Source organism: Lepeophtheirus salmonis, chromosome 5, assembly GCF_016086655.4.
Source record: "Lepeophtheirus salmonis chromosome 5, UVic_Lsal_1.4, whole genome shotgun sequence".
NCBI lineage: Eukaryota > Metazoa > Arthropoda > Copepoda > Siphonostomatoida > Caligidae > Lepeophtheirus > Lepeophtheirus salmonis.
Genome location: NC_052135.2, coordinates 66,623,834 through 66,641,906, shown reverse-complemented (window position 1 = coordinate 66,641,906; position 18,073 = coordinate 66,623,834). Strand labels below are relative to the sequence as shown.

Genomic DNA, 18,073 nt, shown 5'->3' with positions numbered 1-18,073 from the left:
TTTATGGTAAGTTTTTTGTCCAAAGTATTCAACTCTCTAAAACCTTTTACAAAAATCTTTTTGAAGTTCTTATATGTAATGTATAATATAGAAAATTGAGATTGATTATTGATGAAAAAAATTATGTTTTTGTGTTCACAGACCAGACAAATTTTTAAGCAGACTTTAATATATATATATATATATAATATATAGTCCTTTTTTTATTAAATATCTCTCATACATCATTCTAATCTACTTTGGCTGTTCCGTTTTTTCTCCGTCTTTTTTTAATCAATTACTGAGCAAAATATATAATAATAATTTATTACATAATAGTGCGTACGGGTATTTATGTAAAAGTCGTATACCTTTGCAGAAAGAAAGTAAAAATACTAATAAGTTACTTATTAGTACGAAGGCTTTCTCTTTTATATATTAATATTATTAGATATTAAAATTATATCTCCTTATTTCCTATTCTGAATGCATGTTAGGAATTATAGTATGTTGTAGAATTTATATTAATTTACATAACTACGATTACATACTACATTTGTAATAAAAATTTCATTAAGGATAAATTATATCAGTGTAAGATATATGTTCATAAAACTAGAATTTGACTATGGTTTAGAATCATAAATCCGTCTAAAACCGTTTAAAAACAAATTAATTTGATTCAATTTCGATCTAGATTGGTCTCATAGAAATAGTAATAATTCAGTCTACAAAAGAAATATTTCTTGATTCCGCATTGTTTTCTGCATGAAAATATATTTTGATGCAAAAAAAGTATATTTTTTTTTAATTTGTGACGAACAAAAATAAAGTTCGGTCAAATGTACGATCTGGACCGAAAAATTGGTCCTAATCACTTTCTAGAAAAAATCACTTGAATGTTTCCAATCTTAAAAATTCTAGTGTTGTTGCGAAAGTTTATGATCAAGGAAAAATTGTTAAAACTGTATGTTTTTTTGTTTTTTTGAAAATTACAAGTCTGATTTTTTAGGTGTCATTATAAAAGAAAATATTTTTTTTTACAATCATCAATAAGAAAAGTTAGTCAATTATTATTATTAAATTATAAGGCAAAGTTGCTCAATGAACAATGCGCTCTTTAATGTGCGTGTACCATAAATGTAATACAATAATGTTTACTTATACTTCATCAGTGCAACTGAATCAAGCAATTAAAAAAACATAAAAAAATTCTTAATTTTTAACCATAAACGCAAAAATCATGATTAAGAAAATCAAAAATCTTTTGATTTCATAAAAAAAAAAAATTTTTTTTTTTGCTCTCAATAAGGAATGTAAGAATACCAATTTCATATAGTTAGAAAATTCTGCCCAAAATTTAACCTAGTGACCGTTACAGGATTACATTTACATATCTTTGAATTGAGCGACGTAGCTCAATGAATAACGCAAGAAGAAATTACTCGTGCGTATGTTCGATACTCGGGCGTTCCTAGAAATTAAAATATACATTTTATATATAGACTTGAATGACAATAACTAAATTGTATGGAGGAAAAATAATACTGTATTGTAGAGTTATATATAATCAGTGCAACTCTGTATGACCACTTTAAGGATAATTATTAAAAAAATATTAGATTTACAATTGAAAGTAAGACTTAAAAAACAAAAAATGAATAGGGAACCCTTTTTATTTTTTATTTTGGTTGGAGTACATGAACATAGAAATGTTTTATAAAATAACTTTATTTGTGAGTAAAAGGACTTTTTTCCTCCTTCGAATAATTAATTGATACATTTGTATTTAAATGAAGACAAAAAATTTGGTTCTTTGATTTTCTCTGCCAACAAATGGAGAAACTTGTTTGACTAATAATGTAAGTTTTTTTTATTTATAAATACAAATATTATATATATTACAATGATACATTGCTTCGTTATAAAGAAAAATTTGATATGTTTTTGTAAATGTCTTAAAAAGACAGTTCTTTATGCGTATGTCTGTTTATGTCATACGTATGTACAATGTACATATTATTTAAATAAATAAAAGTACTTTTGGGGTATATATATAAGCCAGCTGCATTGGACATATTTCAATTTAAAAAAAATATATATGTATTATTTTATATTTATGAACATTTCAGTTTATAACAATAAACATTATTTCTACAAAAAAAAAAAAAAATCGTATATCTTTTTATAAATACTTACTTTTTTACAATATTCAAGGATTTCCACTTTGTCCTGTCTGCATGTAGCTTTGTGATCATTGTCAGTAACCCATTTTCCATTCTTGTTCATGTATTGATTATGATAGACTTTGGACATTTTATCTCCTCCGTTCTCGGGACATAGCATGGCTACCATTGGCTCATGATGTTGAGGGGGGTCGACCTGTAACATTAAAGAACAAAAGTGGTTAGAATATTTGAGTTATTTAAGATTATTAGAAATTATTCTAAAGTGGTTTTTGACACTTTTTTTTTGTAATAATCTGCTATAATTTATTCCCCAACTCTCAAAAACAGATGGGACAAACCAAACTATTTTGAAGTTTGTAATCAATGCGTAAAGTACTCCTAAAATTGAATAGATAATTTATTTGACTTTTGAAAAAGTAAAATTTATTACATATATTACATTGACAGTGTTTATATGTGAAGGGTCAGTTTGACACATTTCAGTATTCAATATTTCTTAACTGTACTTCTGAGTGTAGAGTACTGTGATTTTTTTTTTTAAATTACTTTGACATTCTCTTATATAAAGCACTGATTATTTTCAACTTTAATATAAAAAAATTTGTTGAATTTTTCCTCATCTAGGATCAAATACAGGTGTACAAAATTTGAACATTTTGAAAAGTGGTTTATATAAATGTATGTTGTCTCTGGCTCAAAAGGACTCGAAGACTTCATATAATGTTCATATCCCGAAAAGGCTGCATGAACTTGAAATTTATATTATGTCAGTGAATTATTTGTTTGATTATTGCCCTTCCAATCTTCATGTCATATATACCAAAAATGAGTTATCTCAAAGTATTTTAGATGAAGAAACTTTAGTACAAGTTTGGATGAGTGAAAGTGATACAGATAAATAAATTTCAAGCATATTTTTTTTTCAGATTTTGAGGACAATTTCATTTACGAAAAATATTTTTATGTGAGTTTCCTTTACTATTTTGACAGGATTTTTTAAAGTAAGGCTTAAAATGAGCAAAACCTAATCAATCTATCCCTTCCCCCCACAACATTACAAGAACTAATACACGTCTGCAATAAGCTTGACTGAAGATAAAAAATCGACCATCTTTTGATCTTATTAGAAAGTAATCATAAATAAAATACCATTGACCATTTTATGGTATACTTGTGAGTGTCCAAAATCTTATTATGCTCTTTTTTTACCAACTTTCTATATATTATTAACTTTCTAAAAAATAAAAAGAATGTTCATATAAAAAAAACTGAGATGAAATAAAAGTTTTTATTTACTCATTTTGTCTTATAAGGACTGTCACATACTTGGTCCTAGAAATAAAGTATATATATGTATAAAATGACATATGCTGGAATAAAGAAATGCAGAGTAGTTTAAATCGACTCGAAGAGAAAAATAAAATAAAATCGAAGTTTATGTTTCCTAATCTAAGAAAAATACCAAACTTCTACCGAGTTTTTTCTACTTCTTTTTAAGAATCTTTAATGTCTTTTATATTCCCTATTTAAAAGTGAGTACCTTTTAAATTGCCATTAAAAAGTAATAAGAACATAAAATAAATAATACCTGCTATAAAAAATGTAAATTAGCCTTTTATATCAAAAAGGTTGTTTTTAATCGGGGCAGCGAGTTATTGTGTTCAGCTGAGTATGATTTTTTTTAAAGCGCCAAGATAAAAAAAGTTTTATTATCATAAACGTTTCGTTTTAGATTTAAACTGAATTTTCAGCTATTTTAATGTTTTTCTCAATAAAGATATTCCAATTATATCTTTACTTCATTTTATAGTCCACTTACGTTATGTGATGGAATTAATCATCACAAAAAAGTATATAAATTAAATACAAATGTTTTGCTTACAAGAAAAAATGATCGCTTTTCTCGCTTAAGAAAATCAAAAATATTCTAGGAATTATAAAATAACGAAATATGAAAGTAAAAATGACTTATAATTAGTTTTTTTTTGTTTTGCTTTTTTCTACATTAAAACAAATCTATAAATGTTGATAATTCTTAGTATTTACTAACCTATATATATTTTATTTTTTTTGAAGTTTGCAATGTGAAGAGTGTCTCTTATAATTTATTAAAAACCACAATTCATTATCTCTTAGTTCTTAAATATAGACTATACCTATAAGTTATGTATGTTACATTGATAATTTTTAAAATAGTTATCAGTGTCCATTTTTGATGAACACAAAGTAGAATTAAAGATCGACAGTAAAATAACTTTTATATATGTCTTTGCTAAGCATAGATTTGCACTAGTGTGTAATTTTTTCCTCTCATAGCTGCAAGTGGCTAATAAAAACTCGTAATTAGAGCTAAGCTGCTCTTCTGCAAAACAATATTCAAATTGTCAGGGTGGCCATGTCAACCGTGACTATTCAAAAGGAGATACCAACTGAGAAATAAAAAGGAAATCCTGAGCATTTTTTTTAGTCTTAAATTGATATATCTCCTTACAATCGTTTTGTTTTAAGTAGGATTATGTCTGCTAAATGGCATATGTATATGTTGTTTATAATTGTTGAACCATGATCTAAAAAATATTTTATATAACTTTTTTATTTAAACTAAGCATATATTATGTATAAAATATATTTTACAAAAAATAAAAACTTACAAATGAGCAAAATTATAGTTTGCCCTGAATTTAATAGCAGCCATATAGTTTTTGTTTTAGTTTTTATGTCGAAAATATATAATATATGGTTGAATGCAACCACTTTTTTCCCCTCCCCCGACTCGCCGAAAAAGAAGTTGTAAATAAAATATTTATTTCTCTTTCCTGAAAAACAACTTTAACTATTTTATTAGAGGTTGAAGAAACTTTGATAATACATAAATATTTATTCCAACAGATTACAACTTTTTATAAAAAAAATAAAACCAAAAAAGAGAATCCTGCCATGAACTTATCAAGAAATATTGAAATTTAACATGATGTTTTTTTCGTACGTTCATCTATTGAGCTAAAGAGGCAATTGTGGTGCATCAAATACTAGACTAATATCGAATAAAATGAGAATTTTCTAATTAAAATGTTTTGATTTCATATTAGTGTTGATTAGTGTACCGTGTACGTTTGTGAGTTAGTTTGTTTCATAATTTCACTACATTAAATCATCAATCAATGGAAAAAATTAAGTTCAAGATCAACAAAAGAGATTCAAGATGCGTTGTGACTATAATTTTAATCAATACTAATTTTGAAGTGGATAATGGAATCATTACTATCACAATAACAATCATTGTAGGATTTATTTTAACAACATAAATGCTGTCTTCAGGATCATGAAGACCAAATTTTAGGGCATTGCCATTGTCTTTGCCGTTGTTTCTAGTGAAAGAGATAGGATGCCCACTCATATCTTCAAGAAGGGACTCAAAACTGAAACTTCTGTCTACCTGGATTTGCAAAAGGATGTAGTTAACCCTTGGTATTATAAAGTAGCTGGGAATAGGCCTTAGGTCTAGCAACATGATTTTTCTCCATTTAACTAGTGCAATACGGCTCAAGAATGGCTCAGAGAAAAATGTTATTACCCTTTTTTTTTTAACCATTGTTCTCTTGTCTTTCCATATTTAAATCCCCTTGACTTTTTTGTGTGGAGTTATGTCTATAATTTTATCAGCAGGCCCACCTACAACACCAGCATCTCTCTGGTAGTCACCATTATAAAGCAGTTCAGCAGCTTAGATCCTGCACTCATGAAAAAAAAACTTGGCTAGGCTTTAACACTTTTTAATTTGATGTGTATTCTTTTTTTACGTTATAAAGTTTAATCTGAGTAGCACCAATTTATTTTCATTTCTACTATATTTGTATTTTAGATCTTTCATTACAGTACTGCCAAAAAATTATGTGACCAATGTTTTTATTTATTTTACAATAAACATTGTATTAAGTGCATTCTATCTCTATACAAGGATTGATAAATTAAAAATGTTAAAAAACTATACAGAATTAAGAGAAAGAGTTTAATGCAAAAGGAAAGTAAGTATGAAGCACAGAAATGACATGGATTTTTTTGACTGTATGGTTTATTTAGTCAGACAGATAATAAATATTCTGATCTTGAGAAGTTGAAGGTATTGTGCTGTGTTTACTTTGAGATATTATACCTTGTAACATGTTAAAAATCCGAAGAGAATAAATCAAAATCTAAAATTACTTCTCTTTTGGCAATATACTATCCCTGAAACATATCAAAATTAAAAACTGAAAGCAAGTAATGGATTACGGTATTAATTCCTGCATAATGTCCTTACTTTATATACGTAGAACTTGTTTTTCCCCCCTTCCCCTCTTAAAGGATTTTAGCTAATATAATGGAACGTCATTATAGGCCAGCTGCTCTACACCCCCATGTTGTTTGCCCAAAAATTGATGGTGTTTTTTAAAAAATCATAAAATATCCTAAAAAAGTGATTTTTTTGGCAAAAACTTGATTTACTTCCCAATATGACGACCTTTATGCTTAATACATTTTTTATGCGTTTTGGCATCCTTTTCTACAGATTATTCAAAGTATCTGGAAATATTTTTTCCCAATTTTTTGTCTGTTTTTTTTTAATTCATCCTCTGAAACTGCTGGCGCATTTTCATTGAGTTCCCTCTGGACCAAGGCTCACAAATTTTCAATGTAAGACAAATTAGGACTGTTGGCAGGCCATGTGTCTTTGCCATAGAAATAATCCAAGTTGTCTGAACACCACTTTTGTACCTTTTTGGAGTGGTGAGGAGGGGCACCATCCTCCTGGAAAATGGATCTTGATGTGTCAGACAACATTTTCTTCTTCAAAGGAGGTAAGTTTCTTCAATACGAGAAAAAACTGATATCAGACACTTGCTGAGGATTTTCCGTTACGTAGTATTCGGCAATCACAGTTTAGTTTCGTGGAATCAGGTGAAGATCTGACACTGCCTGGTGGCTGATACTTGCCCAAATCTTATGATCAGAGGAAATTTCACAGTTGGATTTCGTTCCATATCTCCCTTATCTGTGGCCCAACCCGATCTGTTTGGGGATTTGGGGCATGAAATAGCTCAAATGGAGGAAGAAGATACAATTTTAGTCATCTTCGGTCCAGTGTTTCTGCTCACGACAGAATTAAAGTCGGGCCTTCCCTTGGTTTTCTGAAAGTTAGGTGTGCAGACGAACAATGTATGGTAAAGCATTCAAAGAGTGCCTCAGGTATTTGTGAACAGATGACTTGGATATTGGATTCAATCTTGCTGCAAGTTTCATTGGGGATTGCTTCTTTTTGGTCAAAGATTTTGAAATCATCAGTTCGGGAACTTTCCTAATTATTTCTTCCTTCCTCGACCCTTCTGATTTGTAGGTTTGTCCATCCATACTTTTCTTACACCAATTATCAATGGTCCTGAAAGGAATCTATAACCTTTGAGCAACGTCTCTCTGGCTTGATTCACCTTCTATCATGCCAACAGCCTTGGACCTAGTCACCAAAGAGTGCTCTCTCTCCATTTCGAATATTGGATTTCAACTAACATCCTGTTTTGTTTTCTGATCCCTTTCATACTGATGTATGATGCAATTATCAAAAATTATTGAATCAGAAAAATTAATATTTTCTTATGATTGTATCCGCCAAATTTCATTTTATCCCGGGCAAAAATATTTTTTTAAACCTATAAAACGGATATTTTTAACACCGCCATCAATTTTTGAACAAATTGTACTCTAAAATATTCGTCAATTTGTCTGAATTTCCATGTTATTTGTTATTTTGTACATACAGAAAATGCTCATAATGTAAAACCCTATGTTTATCCGTTGAACACATAACCAAAGCTGTTTGAGAGCAAAGCTCACGCTCACACTCTAACTCAAGTCCTAAAAGATACAAATTGTAGTTCGTACAAGAAAAATGTTCGAGTTACAACTTGAAAACAACATGTGTAAATCACTGAGTTGTATTAGTCAAGTATATTTATTGATACAAACAAAACTTTTTTATATTTATTTAGTTTTTTCTATCGTCTAATAAATTGGATTTCCATGACATCTATATTTATTAGAAACATGACATTTGATACCTCTTAAAAAAGTAAAATAAATAAAAACATTTTAGTTTCTAATTTTGTAAATATATATATATTAAAAAATAAAAGACTAGGTATATAGTTTTAAAAGTATTTGTACAAATATACTTCTTTTTATATAATATCTATAATTTGTTTAACTCTTCTACAATTGGTATTGGAATAGGGCACAAAGAGTTTCTTTAAATTGAAGTATAATTTTACCTTCCTCTGCTCCTTTAAGGTGTTTGTAAAATTCCTTGTGTGTATCATTTTTTTTTTCTTAATCCTCTATGACCCTTCCTTATTTATCAAACATCCCTTATATTCCAATTTTATTGTAATGTTACTTCATGGGTTTCTGAATTAGTAAGAAATCCTTAAATTAATGATCAATGTTTGAAATTACTTTTTTAATGGTTTCCTATTATTGATCTTCCCAAACGATGAATATGAAAAAATGAGAGGGAATGGGTGTAAAAGATGACTTATTCTGATTAACAAAATCTTATTTGGTAATAATTTATCAATTCATAAATATTATATCCTACAGAACAACCACTTTTTACTATTTTTGCGTCATAAGAAAGCACAATAGGATTATTAAAACACAAGTTCCTTCACTTGTTTTCAAAAAATCCAAAAATTTATATTCTTTTAATGTATTCTAATGGAAAAAAATATATAGATTGAAGGTTATCTCTCTTTTAAATTAATGAATTCCAACTGGATTACCAGTTCTTGATCACATTTACATTAACTATGATTTCCACGCTACAAATATTTATGTACCGGGATTCGTTCAAAAAATTAACCCTTTAATATTTTTACCCAATTTGAACACTTTTTTCTTTTGAAATGATAACTTTAAAAAAAAATAACTTTGTTATTCTTTTAATGTATTTCATAAAATAAAATAATAGTATACCTAAAAAAAGGATAAAATGCCGTTACACTACGTTGAAATTTTGAGGTGAACCATTTTGTTCTTATAAATATATCAACAAATATTACAAAAGCAAAGTATTAAAGAAAAAAGTAAGTTCAAATAAATAAAATATTCATTGAGATATTACATGTTTAAATTGGTATAAATAGCCATGTAGAAAGATCTACATTTTGGTCTTCATATCGGTATTTTGATTGGTTTTCAACTTACATTATAAACAAAAGTGTCTTGAAAGACAATTTTAGAGACCTATAGAAGATTTTTGTTTGGGGGTGAAGGGAGGAATTAGCTCAGAAACTTGAAGACTATATACAAAAACTTTTCTTTTTGCCTTTTTTTAAATATAAAAAACGATTTTCTAGCTCATAAATTTGGAAGGTTAAGTTATCCCCGTGATATTTTTGTAAGACGGTATTGTACTTCATGTATTGCGTCTAAATGATCAATGAAGGATAGTAGTATGTTTGGGTTTTTGTACCTCTAGATCTGATTTTGTTATATCGATCAGGTATAAGTCGCCATTCTAGTGCTATAACTAATCCATTTTATTTAGAAAATGGTAGAAAAGATAATGATTATTTCTCTAGGAGCTACTGGGTATTGAATGCGTGCTCATTGATTTTTAGGAGAATAACGGGATGCCAAACAATATTATGATTTAAAATTTCAATATCAAGAATTTGTATTTAATCTTTATTCAAATAATAAGAACATATCTTTCTTCTTTTGTATTTTTCCATATATAAAAACATAAGGAATTATCAATATCGTATTCGAAATTTGATTAATGTGATAGTAAGAATTCAATGATTGAAAATATTATTATTTGAAAAGACAGGATTTTTGATGAATTATTAATGATAAACATTAATTTTTTATATATGTATGTATATATTTTAAAGAATTTTAAATGTCGATGAAATGAAAACTTTCATAAATCCTATTAATCCTTTATGAAAGAAAATTGAAAGATTTGTTATACGTGATATTTGACTCTTCAAATAGATTATATAGCTTTATGAATATTGACAAGATACGTGCAAAGTAAAAAATAACAAGGATTATAAGTATAGATTATTTTTTTTTCAAGAAAGAACATGTAAAAATTTATGAAATATATCTTGAAATCCCCATAATAGTTAATATTAATCTTTGGTAAGAATTCAAGTTATACTTTGTAAGTCACAATAAATAAATGCTTGGTTCACCTCCAATCGCAATAGTCATAACTACAACCAAGTTCTGCTTGGTTTGTTGAGAAGTGAGAAACGATAAACTAGGTTTTATTTTATTTACAATTTTTGGTCAAACTGCTTTAATGACCTGCTACAATCCATGACGTTATCATTGTGAGGGTTTTTGGTACGTGAATATGAGTCACATATTCAGATTACAAACGGGTTGACAGATTTTTACCAGACCATGATTGTGTTAATGTAAAACAAAGATTCATGTAAATCTGTGAGCCGTCCAGTAATGATACAAAAATAATTACTAACAATGACAACCTTTTTTTGATAAAAAAATACCATTTATTTTCCCTTCAGCTATTCGAAACAGTTGACTAGTTAATCAATTCAAGTAGTTTGAGCAACTTAACCTACGGGGAAATACACTAGAGTAATTTAAAAAAAGTAATGTTTACTTTTAAAGTGAGGTCCCACAACTTGGAGCAGCATGACTAAATTATAAGAAACGTGATCTTTATTGAATAAAAAAAGACAATACAAAACCAATTTGTGATTTGTTCAAATACTTTATTAAAATATATTTTTATTCAATATGATTCTCTTTATACTCAATAGCAGCCTCAAACAGGTCGGCAATCAGATTGGCAGCTCTTGATGATAAAGGCTGTGTTCTGTGCGCCCCACGCGTGCATCTAAGAGCGAATCCAAATTTTGATGAGAGGTGTAGCAGACATAGTCTACAGGGTTGAACTTAGGGCTGGAGGAGGTTCACATGGAGGGCGGCCAGAAAAGGGGGTATTCTTGGGGGTAAGGGGCTTTCAACATCATTCATATCCTTATTGCACTTCTTGATGTAATAAGCATTCAAGACAGAAATGCCTACGGTTTCTCCAACTTTCTTGGCACTGACACTTGCACCGAGAAGATGGAACACACGTTCCTCTTTTGTTTTTGTACCAACCCTTTTACACTTAGAGGCATAGGTAAAAAACAAAGCATGTAATTTAGCGACCGTTTGGTTGCGTAGTGAAACATTATAGATAAAAACAACAGTGATTAAATTGTTATAAAATACTGCTGCAAGTTTTGAAAGTTGTGCAACAGAATCTGCCTAACTATGGAACATTAAAAAATGCAGCTAACTCTTCCTATTGTTAGTTTAAAAGGAGTGATTCTTAGATTCTCACAAGGAATATTGGCAATTCATAACTTTATATGGTTATTATGAGTTTTCCTAAATGTTTCCTTTCCCATTTAGAAAAGCCGAGTTTTGAAAAGGACAAAGAAGCTCGATTTGTACGGCCCTACAAGGAACCGTGTTAACAGAATATACTACATACAAACCCATAGCACTTGCTCTCCTCTTCATTACAAGCAAAAGTTTTCCATTGCTGTTTAAAAAAAAACTAGTAAACAGAGATTGTGATCAAAGAAGAATTGCTTTGATGTTTTGTACTATTATTTATCCACAGGAGTAAAAAAACTACAATCAACAAATTTACCTGAAAGAAAAAGAAAAATAATAATTAAAAAAAGATGTTTCTTAAAATATTATTTGCTTAAGTAACACAAATACATACATAAATTTTATTTGCTGCATATAAATATTTGGGTTTTTCATGGTTAGTTAATGTACACATGAGTGCTTATTTTTTATTAAATGTTCATTCTTTTTGAAGAAAAATTGCAATCTAAAATTTATTATAAAATGTTTAAATATTAATCTAATTTTCAAATTTGTATTTTCAACCTCTTCATCTATATTTTCCGACATCGTTATCATAAATTGGTAATGAAATGCAAAAAATTGTAAATTTATCATTATGATTATGAAATTGCATCATTTTAAAAGAGGAAAAGGAGAAAAAACTGATGTTATTAGTTTTTAAAAAATCAACAGAAATATTGAAATACAAATTCAACTTTATTTTATTCAATTTAAAAAAAACAAATTATCAACATATTATTAACAAAACCTTATATTTTATTTTAAATCCCTTATTTATTAATTTCATGCACTTTTTAGTCCGTAATTTTGGAAAATAGTTTCTTTATTCTGAAAAACTATTGGGGTTTTTTCATGATTAATTTCAGCTCTAATTATTAGATAAAAAATTACTTGTTTCTAAAATGTATATGAAGTATACTATAGTTCCATTTAACATTCAATTTTCAAAAGGTAAAAATTACTTATGATAGTTTTGTTCCTAACAAATATATGGTTAGAATTGTGATATCATCTATAATTGACAATCTGAATAGTGTTATTTTCCAGCACAGTCAATCTCCAAAGCTACTATTAGTTAATCTTATAAAACGTTGTTGCAGCTAAGCTGCTATCCTCTTACACATTTTTCAAATTATCAGTTTTTCCACGTCAATGATCGAGAATTTTATTTTCTCAAACCGGCAATGTTTAGAATTATCAATTCCAAATCTAAATGTAAGTTTTTAAATTCTAAATATGTTAATGAGTGGGATGTTGGTCGTTTTTGAGACCCTGAACATTGTTTTTATTTTCTAAATCTGATAAATATATTATTAAATTGTTATGGAAAGACCATCTAAGTATAAACTGTAACCAAGGTTATTACTTAACTTATTATTGTATTTTTATTTTTTTTGAAAAAAAAATTGTTCCTGTTAGATTCAGATTGAAAACGGAGTAGTTTCTTTATTTATCCATACTTTATTTGGAGTGGTAATCTAATAAAACGTCATGACAGATGAAATGCTCTTTTCTTATAAATACTTCAAATTGTCAGCCGTACCATCAAAACCTTTGGTTTTTTTTTGTATATATTAAAAATGCTTAGGATTTCCATCTCTCAATAAGTGTGTTCATTGGAAATTATTTTGAAAATGTTCAAGCAATAAATTTAAGATTTAATTATCGAACTTTGAACGTTAAGATATTTTCCAGACAAAGAAAATAATATTTACTCACATTAAATTATACTTGCAGTCTATTAATTACTTGAATATCGAGGTCGTTATGGTTTTTCAATCTTATACATATGTATATGAAAGTAAATATAGAGTAAATGTTTGTATACTACATATATTCAAATTTCAATTACGATAAGAAAATGCACTTAATAATTTCCTCTTTCGGTGTACAAATATTTAATATATCGGTGTATACCTTTCTTAAGTTAATATCACTCAAATAAAACTTTGTAATCTTAGTATTAATTATATTAATGTCAATAATAATAAATATATACTTTTTGATATATCAGGTATCACTGAATAAAAAATATATAAAAATAAAAATCGTTAATATTTTTTATTTATGAGGTGTTTTTATCTCCCAACCTGTCTTAAATTTTTGTTTTTGCCATTTTAATGCCTTTGAAAGCGTATATATATCTACATGCAAGTATATAAAAGTATATCGTATCATTTTCCAAATCATATTGTATATTTACGTACCTATATATTTATCTGGAGAAAAACACATATTATCAGGTATATTAAAAACACAGTCATCCAATAAATCATATAGAAAGCTATCCAATTCTATGTACATATATTAAATGTGTTTCTGAACATGCTCAATATCAGAGTTTCTATGTTAAATAACAATGTACCACCATCTGCTTACATAGATAAGAGTTTATGGACAAATTATTTACTCAGCTAGGGGCGGGGAAGAGGGCTGAAAATTATGAAAACAATTATGAAAAATTCAATGTTAGACTATTAGAGTAGCTATAGTCAAAAGTAAAGTAGGAGGGGAGTTGTGTCATTCCAAATAAAAATGTGTCAATAAGTCAGGAAGTATAGTGGGAGATTTGGGTAATATCTGACTTTTCCCAAAAAATATCATTAGAAAAGGTCTTTTATTAAAAAAAAAAATCTTCAAAAATTGTATTTCCAAAATAAATGTCATCAATTTTAAAATGATCTTCTCCTGCATTTATGGTGATAGGCCAGACGTGAGAAAAGAAGGAGTTACGTTTATATAATAGATATTTTAAAAGTTTACGTAATGACAAGATGAAAAAATAATTTGATATTGATCCATAAATTTGTCAATAAGATCCAACGCCTCTAAACACCTACTAATTTTATGGACGTTGCTTTTACCATAGAATATGACGTAGATATATAACTAAATAGATAAGATATTTAAATATAAAACTATAAAACAAACATAAAAAAACTCTCAAAAACATACTTAGTAAATAGTGTTTTAATCAATATTTAATTAAATTTGAAAAGCTTATCTGATATCTTGTCAAATCAATTTTTATAGGGATGTTTTATATTTTGACTACTACTCATACTTTAAAAGACAAAGAAACAATGAAGAGTTGCCAAATATATGCAATCCTTTCATATACAAAACTATATGGATACGTAAGTTAATACTTTTTGGCAAATAAAAATATATTTGAATTTTATTGAATGCTCTCCAATATCTATATAGTTTAAAAGATAAAATCCCTCATGAGGTATTTAATCATATTAAAGCTTTTTAATATAATTAATTTAATTGAAATTTAAACAGTTTAATTTTGTAATTTATTGGCTAAACTGTTAATTTATGGGATATCTAATAATGGATGTATACAACATTAACATTTGAAGTTGGAATAATCTGGTAAAGCAAATGTTCTTGGTTTTTGTTTATTTATTAAGTTAAAATTATTAGGGGGGGAGGGTTCATAAATAAAACACACTTGTAGTTTATTTATTAACAGAATTGGTGGATGTGCAAGTTTAAAAGTAAATTAACATTTAAAATTTGTGAGGGCAAACTAGAAAATTTTATGTTATTTTTAATGCAGTGGGAGAAAGTTAAGTCTCACAGTTTAAAATCCACTAGTCTACGGGATGCAAATGTTTTTCATTAACATTGGATAAATAGCAGACTTAATATTTATTAGATAAAATGTGTATGAATTGATAATCAAAAGTCTGTTAGTTTTATTAAAACAACTTATTTACGTAGTAAGTTGCCACACTACGCTCGTTACTAACATTCATAGTTAAATAATGAGAATACATAAAAAGAAACAAAGTGGTTTTGATCAAATAAAAAAACTAAATTTTTCCGAAAGCAAAAATAATATATAATAGTCAGGAAAAAAATAATTTTTATTCCTTTTGGCTTTCTAGCTTAAATAATATGGAAAGAAGGAAAATAAAGAATGTGTGTTTGGAACCAAATATACCTAAACATAGAAACCTTGCGTTATTTTGGTTAACTTAAATTTGACGGAAATTATTTTGATACTGTTTAAAGAATCATAAAATCTACTCAGTAGTAGGAATTGGTATTTTGTAGAGTGCTAGCAAAGGATGAGACCAAGACATATGGTATCACTAACCCTTTTCCGATTTTTGGGGTAAAATTTAAATGTATTTGAACTTGAATAAACAAAACTCAAAACACCGAAACGGAGAGAAAAAAGAACTGCAAACAGACACTTATTTAAAGAATAGTTGATGTATAAAACAGAGAAATTCTCTTATAGATGAGCGTTCCCGAATCCAAGATACAGTAAATTGTTCGAATACTAATTTGACTCAGCAAAGATAGAAACCCTTTAAACTAATCTTAAAAAAAGGATTTAAAAATGATATAAATTAAATTGTTGTTGATATATGTTGAAAAAAGTGTTATTTATTCTTATAAATCATGGTTTTTATATATCTTTCAAAATGGTCATGTTACATAATGATAGCGTCACTGAAATAATTATATACAAATTTATGTATAACAATAAGAACACAAATTTTTTTGTATATTACATATATTCACATTATGTATAATAATGAATGATTTATGGAATTCAAAAAAACATCTGTGTTAATAATTACAAATCATAGAAAGGGTAAAAATAATTTATCTTTATTATATTAGAGAAAAAGGAACTTTAAAAGTACGGATCCTATACCCATGGTTCGATCATTTCTTATGTAAAATTTATACAGATGTTTTTTATTAATGATTATAGAAAATGGAAAGCTTTTCAAATAGATCAAGAAAAGTACTTGCTTAAAAGGATATTGTATATTTATGTTTGATTTTCAAAAAAAAAAAAAAAAAAAAAAGCAAGTGAGAATGATTTTTCCCGAAATGGTAGATTACATTTATATTCTTTGAAGAATTATCGTTTAATTGATAAATTATTGATTAATCTAAATAATCTTTTGGAAGCGCTGCAAAATGTACTTACAATAGTCAAAATTGATCGTCACAATAAAAGAATGATAAATTGATATGTATATTATATTCGAAAGGTGATATAGAGGGTAAAATAAGTCTCTTGAATCAAATAAATGGTAATACTATTTATGTTTTTCTTATCTATAAGTAAATACAAATCAAACAATTTATTCAATACTACGTTCATTAAGTTTGGTAATCTTAATAATGCGTCCTAGATTTGAAAAAAAATACTTGACCAGCACTGTTTTAGAGGGATATTTTTAATGTTTTCTTTTCGTTGCATTACTTATTTCGAAATTATAAGTATATTGGTTAGAATCTATTTTTATCTGTTCAATTGAGTCATTTTTGGGTTAATGACCATGAGACAAATATTTTTCGGGGAATCCCCAATTTGCTTGGAGAGCTATTTTGACGTCTATAAACATATATAAAGTCATTGGTTTAATAATATAGATATGTACCCCATTTGTCTTTTATTTTAAAATATAACTGTCTTAGTTTCAGCTACACTCCTTCGTTGTTGCATTGCTATTTTTGAGATATAAGTAGTCAAGCAATTCTAATGTTGTAAGTGCAGTTCAAAACGTCCTTCACAGACAAGCAGTTATACTTTTCTTAATTAATAAAGATGGGGAAGATTGATACAGAACTTGATTACATTGCTTGCCAACAGTTCTTCCGAAACAAATATTGTATTAGAGACGTTTCTCTTTATGGTCAATTCTTTTAGTTTATGTTAAATGGTTTGAAATGTTGAATGAGGGAATGAATGCATGGATAAAGTAAGTAAGAAATGAGTCATATATTTTTCTTCTTCAACAACTGGGTGTGATACTAGCAAGAAGAGGAAGTAAAGGAAAGGGGGGAGGAAGACTTCTTCTTATTAGGATCGATAATTGACAACATTCCCCCCCCCCTCTCCACTCCTTCATCTTTTTCCAAGAGCGCTTCCCCTTACATTTTCTCCGGCCGTCTCTTGTTATACTTATAAAAAAAGAGAAAGCCAGTAAAAACGATGGGTGTGGAAGGAAATGTTGTATGTTTTCTTATCTTTTGCTTCTTTTTATGATTAAGATTACTATCGACGATGTCTCGAAAAAAAGGGGGCGTACCAACCACTGCATTTTATTTTAAATCTTACATATATTTACATCTGTAAATAAGGGTGGGGACGAGCCCAATTTCCCGTTTAATGCCCTTTTTTATGTATAAGAATATTAAAAAGAAAAACATATTTGGAATCATTTTGTCTGCAGTATACAAAGGGCTTTTATGTAAAAAAACAGAAAAAAACACACCCAAATTGCATCAAAATGTCCGGTTCTTGCTGTTATATCTATATATAACCCTTATTTGTGAAAATGAATAAAAATTGGGAAAAAAATGAATTATATAATTCTTTTTTTTTCTTTTTCTATGGACCTATCAAAATACATGTAATATTTTGCTTTATTTTATAAAATTTCCCAAAATATATATTGAAAACCTTACTTGCTACTTTG

At 27.8% G+C, this 18,073-nt stretch overlaps 1 protein-coding gene across 16 annotated transcripts in view; it reads right to left on the bottom strand.

Moving 5' to 3' along the window:
- The window catches only part of Appl (amyloid-beta-like protein), a 76,769-nt gene that overhangs the window by 17,950 nt on the left and 40,746 nt on the right, over positions 1-18,073 (bottom strand). For all 16 annotated transcript variants that reach the window (XM_040712413.2, XM_071888903.1, XM_071888905.1 and 13 more), the window contains exon 2: positions 2,179-2,361. In XM_040712413.2, coding sequence (XP_040568347.1) covers positions 2,179-2,361 — 183 coding nt within the window. The remainder of the gene's footprint in view (positions 1-2,178; positions 2,362-18,073) is intronic.